Consider the following 14,084-nt stretch of genomic DNA (forward strand, 5'->3'; position numbering starts at 1 on the left):
GACAGAGAAAAAAATTCGAGGTGGTTTTAAGTTCGCGGTCAAGGCGAAGACGGCGAAGATAAAACCACTTCGAACATTTCCACTTTTACGGTATATATACGGGTTCGAGGCCGAACTTGTTAGTCCAGTTTTAACTACAATCTCGAGTCAATAACCTCGCCTCAAAATTGCCACAGCTGCCAAGTGTGCACGCGCAGGGTGTGCGCCAAACCAAGGACAACTGATCCGATGTAATTCTGGTTGACCAAGAATTCGTATAAAACTATAGCTAGTGCTCCAGTGACTAACCTCTTATCCTGTCACGGTGCCATGACTCCTTCATCGGTGTAGTTATCGCAGCACTTACGTGTCAATGTACAACAATACATGTCATGTGATCTGCCATTATCTTTTTCCAGCCGAATTGATCTAGTGATTACCACAACCGTTACGCAATGTTGTAATTATCTTCGCACAATACCCTCTCAACACAAATTACCGATCGCGACCAGCTTTAATTGGTCGGAAACCGAGAGAATTACTGACTACAAACAGATTGAAGGTGAAGTGAGTATCTTACTTTACGACGCCAAATTGCGAAAGGCATTTGCAAAGCGGCGCAAACTGGCGTCAGTCGGCATGGTTTGATTTTTTTCTTCAAATTTTTGAAAGTTCGAAAGAAATCACAATAAGTAAAATGCCGCAATAATTTGCGCATCAATGGATTTTGAAATTCATAAAGAATCGAAATTAGTGAGATGGCCCAGTAATTAGCGCAATCACGGCAAATCTCTTTTTGCTGAATCTTAATCATATACATTGGTTTTGATTGAGTGGCAACGCTGTGATTTCCAATCAAATTGTCTTGTACATATCTGATTTGGAGATGGAAATGAGAGTGTGACATTCCGGGCGCGGCCATTTTGTTTGTAACGTTAGAGGTCACGTGTTTTTTACCCCTCCATCGCACGTCAGTACAGTGTGACCGCAACGGGAAAAGTTGGCCCATTTTCGCAAAGTTGGCGCAACTTCCTAGCGTGATTTGGCGCAGTCAAGTGAGATACCGCTTTACCCGGATAGCAAGGCGTCTGCAAATAATCTAGAGAACTAACATTGGTCAGAAAAGAGACTAAAGCCAATCCTAGCTTGAAAGCTCATCTGTGTATAAACAAAAGTGTGTTGTCATTTGTCACAGTAGCCTCTGGAAAGAGTAGAAATTGGCCAAATAGACAGATAACATGCCAGAGGACGTAGTCCGCGATAAGATTTCAGTTAGCGGCAAATCCTATTGTATGTTATAGCCGATTTTTACTCTTTCCAGCCGCCTCTGGAGCCTGGTAGGGGCTAGCTTTGATTTAAGGCGTTGAGTCGTGAACCATGTACACGTACCTCGTTCGTATGGCATACCCGGTAAACCGCGTCATGGCGCAATGCACCAGTTTGGTACTGAAGCAACCATTTGTTCCGAAAGTAAAACCAGGAAAAGGGAAATAACAGTAGAAACTAAGGTGTTTACCTAGGGCGTGTATTGCGAAGATTACAGTGAAGAACTTATAATCGGCGCGTGAGTCAGCAAGGGGAACCAGCTCGGCGCTGATTGGTCAGTTATTTTAAGCCGCAGAACCCCGCCTATAAATCCTGACGTCACGCTACGTCACGGACAGCACGCAGGAAATTCCAGCAGAGTCGGAGGTGCACCTCACAGCTGCAGCTGCGAGCCGCGCACTTTCACAATCTTGCAATAACCTCCTGAAGAAAGAAACGCTGTCTTTTCTAAGAAAGTTTGAAGGTCAGTATGATTGCTTAGTGTCCAAGGTCATGTAGAAATAAAAAATGCTGTTGTTAGGACCGTTCACGGGGACGCAAATTTCCCGGCGGGGTGGGGAGGGCTTGTGGCCGCCTGGCGTGAATTTGGACTCTCGGTAAATCATTTGTTGCTCTAGTCGGCTTGCAAAGGTGCACAGATACTCTCATTATGAGTGTGTAAGTCTGGTAGCTGAACAGATACCTGTATCCATGGATCTTTAGCATACTGGACCAGTTCCAGACCTGCAGCTGGTAAACAATAATGTTTGTTTTGTGTCGGTCTAGTTTGGCGTCTCCATATGCCGAGGTCACGTATACCATCATGGAAGAGTCACGTACATACATGTAGGTCGTCAGATGGTCGTCAGATTTTGATGTCGTGTAATTTTCAAGAAGGCTACAGGGATTTAAGACAGCACTTTCGTAACAGGACAGTTGATTAATATGCTTTGTGGCCTATGCACGATTATCCCAAGAATGCTGTCATTTTTCGGCTGTACGACGAAATTATGTGACCAGGCCCTTATTGGCAAGGAGGACGACACGAGCACACGTCTTGAAGAATCTATGTGTACATGTCTTATGTCTTACGACTATCTATCCATGATATGCATTGTAGCGTTAATATTTAGGTAAAGTGGAAAGAACGGACAATACCTCAGATCAGCCCTTTCTTCTGTTTAATAATTTATTTTGGTGTTTTAAAATTTGATAATTGAAAAGAGACATCTAAAAACCTTTTCATACATTAATTCTTTTTTGGTCTGTTGTAACAGCAGTTTTCTCCCACCGCTGTGCACGTTTGTGCGTCTGACTCACTCACGGGGTCATCATGTGGTGTTTGTTAATGATTACGTTGTCACCAGTAGTAACAGTCTATAAACCAATGTGTTCACACTATCATGTCCTTACATATTTATCTCTTGAAAATACTGCAGGCTCCAGGATGGACGTTTGCTTCTTCTAGATCTTTGAAAGCTAAGAGTTTTATATCGTAGAAAGCTGAGCATTATGATTTATACCTTACATGGCAATGATAAGTTTCAAAGAAGTGTGTGAGTGTCCATGATATGCCCCGAGGCTACAATACCAGCCCACACCTTACATTGTGCTTCCTCAACATTGTGTGCAGGCCTTCAGTTATGACGTATTACGGGTGGGACTAGTCACTGTAAAAGGGGGAATGTCAGCGGTGGTTTTATGTTCGCAGTTTTCGCGGTGGCACCTAAAAGTACAGCGCAAATATTTATTGTCTTTTGCCTACCTGCTCCCTTGTTTGAAACTTAAAAACTACTGTGAACACATCATTTTCTCCCTAATGCTAAATGAAATCCCTGTGAACATTTCCTTTTTTACAGTATCATTAGACTCCAACGTAAACACTGCCGGTATGCAAAGTGCGAAGGAAGCCAGTTAAAAATATACACGACTTAAACGAGACTAAGAGTTAGTACATGTATATTCTGTCCCATACGTACCTCATTTATTCTATAGTTTTATAGAGTAACGACTCCATATGTTGACAATGGAAGGGCTTAGTTAGCTATAGTACACCTTTAACACCTGAGGTATGGCTAGCTACTTTCTCTAACGTCATCGCGTCCGGCCTTTGTGTCGCAACAACAGTTCTCAGAATACCCAAGTCACCTGTACTGTGTACAGTACTGTCTGTGGGAATATGACATGTGTAAAAAACAACTTCATTGTTTTCTCCTATTTAGTATGCGTGAGAAAAGTTTAGCAAGGTATTTTTGTTGACATGTACCTAGTCTTAATTTTGACTATTGACATCTCTCTGATGTCATGGATTCGGGCGTCAATTTCATGATATGTGACTGCGTTTTCACGTTCTGCATACCATCAGTCTGACTGTGGCTGTGGCAGTGGTATTGTGAAGGGACCCAGCTCAGTACAGTAAAGTAATTGATAACAGGCCATGCTTAGTTTTAACGTTCAACGCCAGGCTGTGCCAACACAAATTCAGTCTGACACTTCAAGGACATGAAAATGGAAACTTTAATTGACCATCAATCAGGGAGACCCTCCTGTCACTTTGAAAACAAACAATTATTCTTATAGCTCGTCTGTTGGCAATGCATTCCAAATGTCAAACCATTCAGCCCTTTACCAACTTGGCCTAACATACTGACACTGGGCCGAGTTGGTAAAGGGCCAAATTGTCCCCTTACCTACTAGTACATGACATCTCTGACTTGGTTTTGCTTTTTAGTTTATGAATTGGCTGCGTTTCTTCCACTGATAGGCAAGTCAGACAAACATCTGTGACTCTCAGCCTTTCTGGGAAGACCATGGCCTTAAGTTACGCAAGACACGTCCACAGAGAGATCTGGTAATTGCAGAGAGTCACGGTTTTTGGCAGCGGGTACGACATCACTGTCTTCTGGGAAGGCAGGGTCGGTTGGTAATTCATGGTTGAAGACTGTGGCCATATGTGACCTAGCTGCATCTCTGGTAAATTAGAATTGTATGCTAGTCAGAGGATCTGCCCCCTAGGTTAAGGGAAACCGTGTACACAACATTGGGGTGCAGCGCCCTTGTTACCATCTTTAAAAAAGCCCTGATTCATTCATTCATTAGGCTGCGCCAAGTAATTTTTATGGATGACGTCCGCGCGCGCATTGATTTTGGTCTGTTCCAAGAAAAAAAACAAGAAATTCCGCTTCCTGTAACTATGACCAAAGAGTTCCTTTTTGATATAATATGTTTCTGCAGGCCTGCAAAATCAATGGGATATGGAAAGAAACAGGACAGGACAACAACTGCTGTTCAACTTCAACTGATTTATTCAAATTATTGTTGTTTTCATGATGAATAAAAGAATTGTTAGTTGTTACACTGTGTTCTCTCATTCAATTTGTGTCCTAACATGTGTCGTCGACTATTATATTTCAAATCTAGTCATCTTGTTTTTTTCGGCCCTTCTTGCTTTTTTTTCGCGCTCTCGCATTAGATTTAGGGTCTCCAAAGGACGTCATCCATAAAAATTACTTGGTGTAGCCTTACCTGGTCCCGATGTTGCTTTTCCACAGAAATGGGGACAGTTCCGCAGCCGATCCGGAGAAAGTTGGTGGTGGTGGGGGACGGCGCGTGCGGGAAAACGTGCCTGCTTATCGTCTTTAGAAACGATGAGTTCCCAGAGGTCTACATTCCTACCGTCTTCGAGAACTATGTAGCGGACATTGAAGTGGACGGAAAACAGGTAAGCTGAGACCTGCACTTTAAAGAGTATCTGTGTTGGTAGAAGTCATTCTAAATCAAAGTTAAACTGTAATTGCCAACCCAAACATTTGACTTTTTTTGACTGCTCAGCTCCAGTCTTTGTCAAGGAACGAGCAATCCACTGCTTCTATGACGTCACATTCTGCAGATAGACTCGGTGAGCGGTGGATCATAAGTTGCAGAGGCAGTGGATTGTTCCATGCAGCATATAAAGTTCAAAGTTTAGCACTTGAACTGTCAGATGGTATTTCAGTTGAGCTGACTGATACTGAATAAACATGATCATTCAGTACTAGAAGTAAAGAATCTTAATTCTCTGTGATGTTTCATGTTCATGATACCCACATTACATTGCATTGTACCATTTATCAATAAGACTAAGAGGAGTATATAACACTGTTACTTACTGGACTACACGACTGGTGATTGTGCCATAACTGTTTATTTGTTTGTTTGTTTGTTTGTTTGATGTGCGCAGGTGGAGCTTGCTCTGTGGGACACGGCAGGACAGGAAGACTACGACCGCCTGCGGCCGTTGTCCTATGGGACATACGAGACCGATGTGCTCCTCGTCTGCTTCGCTATCGACACCCGGGACAGCTTCCTCAACGTCGCCGACAAATGGGTTCCCGAGATCAAGAACTACTGCCCCAAAGCTCCCTTCCTGTTTGTCGGGAACAAGAAGGACCTGAGAACGGACAAAGCGCGCAGGAAAGAGCTGGCAGAGATGAAGGAGGAGGTCGTCTCGACGGAGGAAGGGCTGGTGATGGCCAAGAAGGTCGGCGCTAACGCGTACATCGAGTGTTCGGCCAAGACGAGAGAAGGGGTTCGTGATGTCTTCGAGTCAGCCACTCGCGCAGCACTCCAGAAGAAAAAGCAGAAGACAACAGGCTGTTGTGTATTAATGTAGCAGCTGACTACTAAACAGTTTGTAGGGGTAAGCATGTAGCATAGAATCGAGTACTGTGGAACTCATCAGATAGAACTTTTGTAAGTGATATCACCGACTGGACTGTCTGTATATTACAGTACTTTTGTACATGTATTTCATTTATAGAAAATTTTAGAAATTCTATTCCAGAGATGGTCTTGCCTAGGTACAGATGTTATGTTACCAGTTACCCGACCAAACCTGGCAAAAACCTGCCGACCCTAGCCTTCTGGTGGGTCATGAAAGGGACATGAACTTTTCAATCTGAGTGATGAAAATATTGTAATTTTTTTCTCTCTTGTTCTCCTTTCTGTTGCAATAGAGAATTGTGCTTGTACAATGCGTGCAATGTATATCTGTAAAATACGATGATACTAAAACAATGGAAATACTAATGTCCAGTATTTCAATTTTACATTGTGAAATAATGACAATGACAAAAAATAAAGTCAAACATTATTTTTTGGATCATTTAGGTTGGAATCTTAAATAAAAAGGCAGAGAACCCTTACCTACCGGGCCTATTATTTTCAGGACCGTACTTGGAAACACAACATTTATTTTTCTAGGCTCACCAACAGCAATTATGTTTGGCTTCCCGAAGGAGGTAGCAACTAGCCCATACCAAAATGCATCCTACCTCCAGCACTCTGGCAGCCAAATAAGTTTGACTTCAGAAACATAGCCAAAGAAACCAAAGCGACTACTACTAGGAGGACTTGACAAAAATCCCTTGAATTTCCCTTTGTTAAAAGTAATTTGTATATTGGGTTCGGAACTGTGCATGGCACAATGGATGATATTTTGTAAATACGTGTATTGAGCTGTGTATGTATTCGCAATCTTACCTGCAGGAACAGGTAACATTTTTTACCTTTTCGGCTGAAGTGTAATAGGAAGTCATGAACTCTAAGAAATAAAATGCATCGCAGCAATTGTGTTCTTGTTGGTTTACTTTACTTGGACTACTGACACGATATTCCAAAGAAGATAGAAAAGTTTTTAAATGACTGATGAATATCATGGTTTGCATATTAGACCGTTAAGACTAATACGCAGAAGGAATAGAGTTATGGTACATGCATCCACGACAAAAACAAGATCTTACATATATCATGGCATCATTAATATTATTGATATTTTTTAGTTATTCTTAAAATCTTTAACAAAAGCAGACCCAGCAGTTCGAAAAATGCTGCTAGGGGGCCCAAACCTACAGCACTTCTTCCGAAGTTTAAGAGCTATCTCTCACCGGAAGATGACCATGGCACATCGCAGTACCGCGGAAAGTCGATAGGAGGCCCATAATCGAATGCATCCTTCGTTTTGCTGACCTACATGTAACTGCATACCAAATATGATAAAGATCCATTCACAACACACCTCACCAGTCCAAAAGCTCATTAGCCATAGGGACAGCTTGATGTTCAACATTCACAATAATTATTACTCTTTATGGAAAAGTCCGATTTCCTTACATTTAGCATGAGCTTTATTAACCCTCAAACACCCGAACGGGGTCATTTTTGACCCCAGGCGCGTATTTTGATGTGCCATGTGAGATTGACAAAATACTGTTGACATTATAGAGGAAAATCTGGAGTGATTCCACTCGGGTCAGAAAGCAAAAATAATGTGCTGTTTTTGAGACCTGCCCTCTGTAACTCCTACACTACTTATTGTATGACCACCAAATTTTCAGAGGATGATACACATGTAAATTGGTATTACCATAACAAACTTCGGCGTCATTATGACGTAATATGACGTCATTATGACGTAATCTTATGTGATTATATTCGCCATCTTGGATTTTGGCCGATGACGTCATAAAATCAGCAAAAATATTAATGTTAAATCAGGAAGGTTACATTGGATTACATAAGATGATAATAATGTAAGAAAACAAATGTGGTGTACCAACAAAGCCTCGAAACGTCATTGTTTGAACTGAAATTAGCAGATTTTGTGAAATGTGCTTGTCAAAAACCAGTTGCCATGGCAACACGAAAAACGATGAACTTACTTTATTAATTTGAAATCTTTGTTAAGGACATTTTATGAAACGTCACCAAATTTAGTGGCCCTAGCGTAAGCCGGTCAGGAGTTATGCAACATGAAATTTGGCGTGGGCCTAAAAAATCCCCTACCGGTCTTAATAGGAATAGTTCAAAACGTGGTGCTTCTGATCTTTTTGCATACATTATGATAATGCCAAAGCATTCCTCTTACATTGATGAAGCAATGTACGGATAACAATCAGCGAAAAACGTGAAAAGGGAGATTTTACTGAACAAAACATTTTGGGGTCATTTTTGACCCCGTTCGGTCATTTAGTCGCAAAGAAGGTTCGTCAGGTGTTTGAGGGTTAAAGGACATAAGACACCAATGACATTAACATTAAGAATGCCCGGAAATTACAGAAAACAATACTATTGTTTAATAACAAAATATTCACACTTCGTATGTTATTGAACATCGAACCATCAAAACATCATACCTCCAGCTTTTGATTCTTCCCACCAGGTAATTACATTGACCAGTGATTTGCCCACTCATGACGTCACAACGAACATGGCAGCTGATTTGGAACTTTGCACAACGGCCAGGAAATAACGTTATTTTTACAAGAAACAAAATAGATATTGTTATGTCCTTTAACTGAATGTTATCACGATGATTAAGCACTGTTTGCTCATTAATTTTTGTTTTTCGCAAGCCGTTCTGTAAGGTTCCGAACCGGCTGCCGTGTTCATTGTGACGTCATGAGTAGGCATTGGTTATGATTAATGTAATCACCTGGTGAGAATATAAGATTAAAAATAAAGAGCTGGATCCATGGAAGTATGTTTTCTGATGGTTCAATGTTAGATAACATCAGAAGGGTGTGTATTTGCTTTAAACGTTTATATTTCTTGAATGATGCTATTCCTATTTCAGATAATAAGAAAATGTTGTATTTTGGTGTCTTATGCCGAAGTTATAAAGCTTAATCTGACAAGTGAACAGATGCATCGACCATATGGAAAACTTTATTTTCTTAGAAATTGCAACAAGACAATACATAGTGGAGCGCCAGGTAGACAAGCTGATGTTGAGAACTATGGAGTACCATTTTCTGATCTTTAGGCAACACCAGTTTCATTTGTTGATTCTCGGATTTTTCAGAAACAAATTGAAGCAAAAGGGCGAAAAAAAAAGTTGAAAATTTGTTGGATCACTTTGGTGAAAAAAAAAGAGAGAATCCCTACCTACCAATACCAACCCTAAATTTTAGAACAACAGATAATCTTTTCGTAGTTAGCACCCTATAACTACGAAAAGATTATCTGTTGTTCTAAAGTTTTTTCTAAAGCCTACCTACCAATACCAACCCTAAATTTTTCTGGACCGTAACCAGAAACAAGACATTTTCTTTCTAGGTGCATAATTATGATAAGCAACACAGTGATCATAGGTATAAAAGTAACTTTTCTTGCCTCAGGCTTTGCTGTGATACCTTGGGCCAAGCGACTATCCATCATGGGAGTGCTGATCTCATTCACAGGGGTGGCAATGGGCTTCTTAGACACAGGTATGTGCTGTTGGGCTCCTTAGATACAAGTTTATCATTAATGGGTACTGGGTAGTGTGTTCTAATTATTTTGGGGCTTCTTTGATATTTGGTTAGAGCCAGAAATAAGTTAAGCGTCCGAGCAGTTTTGTTTCTTGGCCAGGTTTTTCATAGGCATAATATTGTTTGTCATAGGATCTCATATCTCCCTTGTGTTTTTTTCTTATTTACATATTAATTACTTTTACATAATTTATGTCAGTTACATGTTGTCCTGTTCAACAAGTTTTTCCAGTTATATCCTATGTACTTATGCCTAGCATTGACTCGTTCTGCCTGTTCATTCTAGTGACGCTTAAAGAATAGTGATGAATGTTACTTGAAATGTCATAAGCTAATCTCTAAATCTTATACAGTTGTAGTGATTGAATTGTCTTTAAATATTCCCGGCCTGGATGTCTAACCTTCAAAGACGTTCTTTTCTGATGTGTTTTACAGAGGGCAACGTCCTGTGTCTGAACCTTTGGGGGCAGAGGTCAGCGCCCTACACTTCAGTGCAGGCCCTGCACTTCAGTTTCGGCATGGGAGCGTTCATCGCCCCCTTACTGGCCAAGAACCTTATCAGCCTATCCAGCGACAAAACCTCTCTCGTGATAAACAGCACCGCGCACCCGAGCGTTCCCCCAGCCTCGGAACAAGGACCACACAGGAGGAATGTACAGAATTTAGTTATCTATTTATTTATTTGTTTGGCTGAAATATACATACATGAGACAGCCAAGGCTGCTCAACTAGCATGTAGCATGTTGCTATTGTCAAGGGCTAACCTTGGGAAAAGATAGTGTACAATATACATACCCAATCAACAAGTTACAAAGTAAAAATCACGTTAGCATTTACATCATGTACATCTATACACAAATTATCATAATATTTTGATCTGTGCATTCAAGTAGATCTTAGAATCCTAAATAACAGGGAATGACCACACTGATTTCCCGTTGGATGCGATCTAAAAGATTTAAGCAATCTTTTGGAGCTCCAGCCCAGCATAACTTCACCATAATCAATGCATATCAAGATTAACCTTTAATGACCTTGTGAAAAAAAAGCCGACTAGTTGTTATTTTCTATCACTTGTTGACGATTCTAGAGATTCTTTTCATTGCGCTTAAAATGATAATTTAGTCGACAGTAATGTTAAAAAGTGTTCAGAAAGCGCGATATTTTGTTTTTTTGCGAATGTAGATTAGATGCAAATGATATACGTGGCGTTAGAGGTTGAACTCAGTCGAACTGTCATGGCCTAATATATAAACGCTGTGGAAAATACTGTGTAGCCGGATGGTTAAATTGAGCAAGCTGCAGAAATAGCAACGTCACCATCTTTGCACAAGTTCCCTCAAGTGAAGAATATCAGAATTGATGCAGGTGAAAAGAAAGAGAAAAAAAAATGAATGTCGTGGATCCAGTTTGTGCAGAGGCATTGGCGTGATTTAAAGGTAACATTTTCACGACATCAGTCTGATCCTCTGCACACTTCAAGCCATCATGTTTGACCTTGGAATGTAACGTAAACTATTCCACGTAAAGTTAAATGTGTGTTCTTTCAACAAACCGATTTTTGTATCGGAATTTTTTTTTCCTTTTAAGATATGGGTCCATCAAATGTAAGATATTTTCACTGTCAGCCATACCAGCCAACGCGGGAGTCAAACTTCTTAATAATTAAATTGAATGATTAGTCGCAACAAAGGTCACCAAAAAAATACGTGGCCGTTTTAGCAAGTCATCCTCGAACAATTGATTTAAAACTTGCACTGGTGACTTCAGAAAAGACCCAATTTCTAGGAAATGATAGAGGAATATTCATTTCAATAAATCTCTAACTAACTTCAATTTCAATTTCAACTTATTTAAGCATATGTAACAAGTATGAAATCCCCAATCATTTACAACCAATAGATTAATTTTGAATAAATTATGAAAATAGAGCCTTATAGGAACATTTGATATCTGTTTTTGCTCAATTTGCCTTTAATTACATATGTTAATGTATTGAAGTCGCTTTATGAAAAACAATTGGAACTGCAGGAGCAGGTTTTGCTTCAGACTTTGAAAGGGAATAACTCAAGAAGGGATGATGGATGGTCATGATTTTTGGTAGGTAGATAGCATGAGTAATGATGTACATGATTATATTCTTATTATGCGAATCAGTATCTAATTTGCATAATTAATGAGGACAGTTTATACAGCCGCCAAATTCCATGATAGGACTGTCAAACACGTGACATATGTTACTAAGGAAGAGAGAAATATTAATAGATATCAACTACGCAAATGAGGACCTCATTTGCATAATTAAATTAATGAGAAAATACTATAACTCAAGATGGGCTTGATGGATGGCCATTATGTTTTGTGTATGTTGATAGCTTACGTGATAATTTTGTATAATTGGGCGATAATTATGCAAATCAGATTCTAAATTACAAAATTATTGACAATATTCAAAACCTGCTGTGTTCCATGATATGACTATTCAAATATGTGACATTTGTAACTGAGGAAGAGAGGGATGTTGATAGATAGAAAATATGCAATTGTAGGCCTAATTTGCATAATTAATGAGAAACTACTATAATTCCACACAGGTAAATGATGGCAAGTTACAATGTATGTGAATGTGAACATCCTTGAATCAAATTATGCATAATTGATGATAAATGTTTGCATAACCTTCTTTGTTAAGCTCATACTTGAAGACGATCAACTGGTATGATTTGTAATTGATGAGGGACACTCCTAATACGGCAGTCATAAAGGTTAAAATCATTTGGCGAAGGTATGAGGTCGTGGAAGTCTAGTTTTAGATATTGACCGTTTATCGCTGTGATGTTACTTATATTTAAGGTACAACTGAAGGGTGGCTGGGGAGTTTTGGGATGTTATTGAAAAAGAAATCCTTTTTAATCGTTTATAAACCTTCATCAACCTTGATTTTTTTCAGGTAGTACCTTATAGCAAGATGATAATTTAAGCAAATTTGTATGACGTCATGATTACGTCATCAAGAATTATAAGGCCACGCCCATTTTTAGGAAAAAACCTCTCCTTGGCTTGTACTTCGATGTTTATCAATATTACCTGGCAGGAATGTACATTATTGTAATACATCAAGGATAATGCGAGTCTACGTTTATATTTTGAAATGATGATTTTTGGCGAATTTTTATTGTTATTTTTGATCAAAAATTCGCCAAAAATCGTCAATTCATAATATAAACATCTTGCTATAAAATACTACCTGAAAAAAAAAAGGTTGAGAAAGGTTTATAAACGATAATAAAGGGTTTTTTCAATAACATCCCAAAACTCCACAGCCACCCTTCAGTTGTACCTTAAGTGATATCACAAAAGCGTTTTAACTCACTGGTGACGTCTTCTACACACCTGATTCATGAGTACAAACAGTTTTTCTGATTTGTGTCCAAGCGAAAACTCTTGGCGTGCCTGTAAGTGGGTAACATTTGATAGTTCTACCGGCTATTTGAGAGAAATCACCTAATTTTGTTCCGATTGAGTTGGAATAAATCAAACACACAACACCGTCTTTTCTGGTGTACAGAAAAGACTTGCAACATCTACTTCGTTTTTTTACCCGAAAGAAGAACAAAGAACTGTAGAATCAACAGTGAAAATAGTTGGAACGAAACTATTTATACGTAACCTATAGACGTCAATGTATCATAGTAACGTAAGTCAATACTTTATTAACGTACATCAAAAACTTTTAATATTTAATACACAGGAGTTGTAACGATTCATTTATGTATATAAGCGGTGCTAGGCATGCGGTCTACCTCTGTTCGATCCGATTAAGCTAAATTTCCTTAATAACTATGGTAACGTAAGTCATCATGTTGATGTTGACTTACGTTACTAATGCCATGTGCTTATAGTTATTCTGATTCCTCTATGAAACAAGTGTATTTGAACCAATCTATCACCCTTGTGAGTTAACACCTCGTTCAATGAAAGCTAACAAGTAATATCTTTAGAATTTAGAGAGAAAATATTACAGATTCGGCTTCCTAGATATGAGATGGTTTCCTGTGTCATCTGCTCAACATCTGACGCTTTTCAAGGTAACAACAACGTCAGAACTTGGCCGCAGAGGTGCTACATAGAACAAGGCTGACCCTTGACACACCCTCTGACTTGTAATCCTGATTACCCTTATCAAATGCTGTATGTTCGATGACGCATACCGTAATGGTAACGTAAGTCAAGGGGTAAGTACTTGGTGAAAAAAATAGACAGGTTGCTGAATGAATTAGCGGCAGGTAAGTAATTATCTGGTAGTTTATTCTACTGTTTCTATTTCGAGCAGTATTAATGGTAACGTAAGCTTAATGAAAACAACTGCCGAAGCGCTTCAAGCTCTAACAAAGCTGTAATAAATCCGACAATAGTTCGCAGTTGCCTCTGTGGTGTCTTTGATAGTATACTACAAACTGTGGCTGATTAAAACACATAAGGAATTTGGGCAAATCACTCTTTTGTGACAGC

General features: G+C 39.4%; 1 protein-coding gene across 1 annotated transcript; it reads left to right on the top strand.

Moving 5' to 3' along the window:
* Positions 1 to 1,637: 1,637 nt before the first annotated feature.
* On the top strand, positions 1,638 to 6,891 carry LOC136421676 (ras-like GTP-binding protein RHO). Its single transcript, XM_066409150.1, has 3 exons — positions 1,638 to 1,768; positions 4,836 to 5,005; positions 5,504 to 6,891. The coding sequence occupies exons 2-3, from the start codon at positions 4,838 to 4,840 to the stop codon at positions 5,933 to 5,935; spliced, it is 600 nt and encodes a 199-aa protein (XP_066265247.1). The 5' UTR covers positions 1,638 to 1,768; positions 4,836 to 4,837; the 3' UTR covers positions 5,936 to 6,891.
* Positions 6,892 to 14,084: the final 7,193 nt, after the last annotated feature.

The sequence above is a fragment of the Branchiostoma lanceolatum genome, chromosome 16 (genome assembly GCF_035083965.1).
Source record: "Branchiostoma lanceolatum isolate klBraLanc5 chromosome 16, klBraLanc5.hap2, whole genome shotgun sequence".
NCBI classification, from domain to species: domain Eukaryota; kingdom Metazoa; phylum Chordata; class Leptocardii; order Amphioxiformes; family Branchiostomatidae; genus Branchiostoma; species Branchiostoma lanceolatum.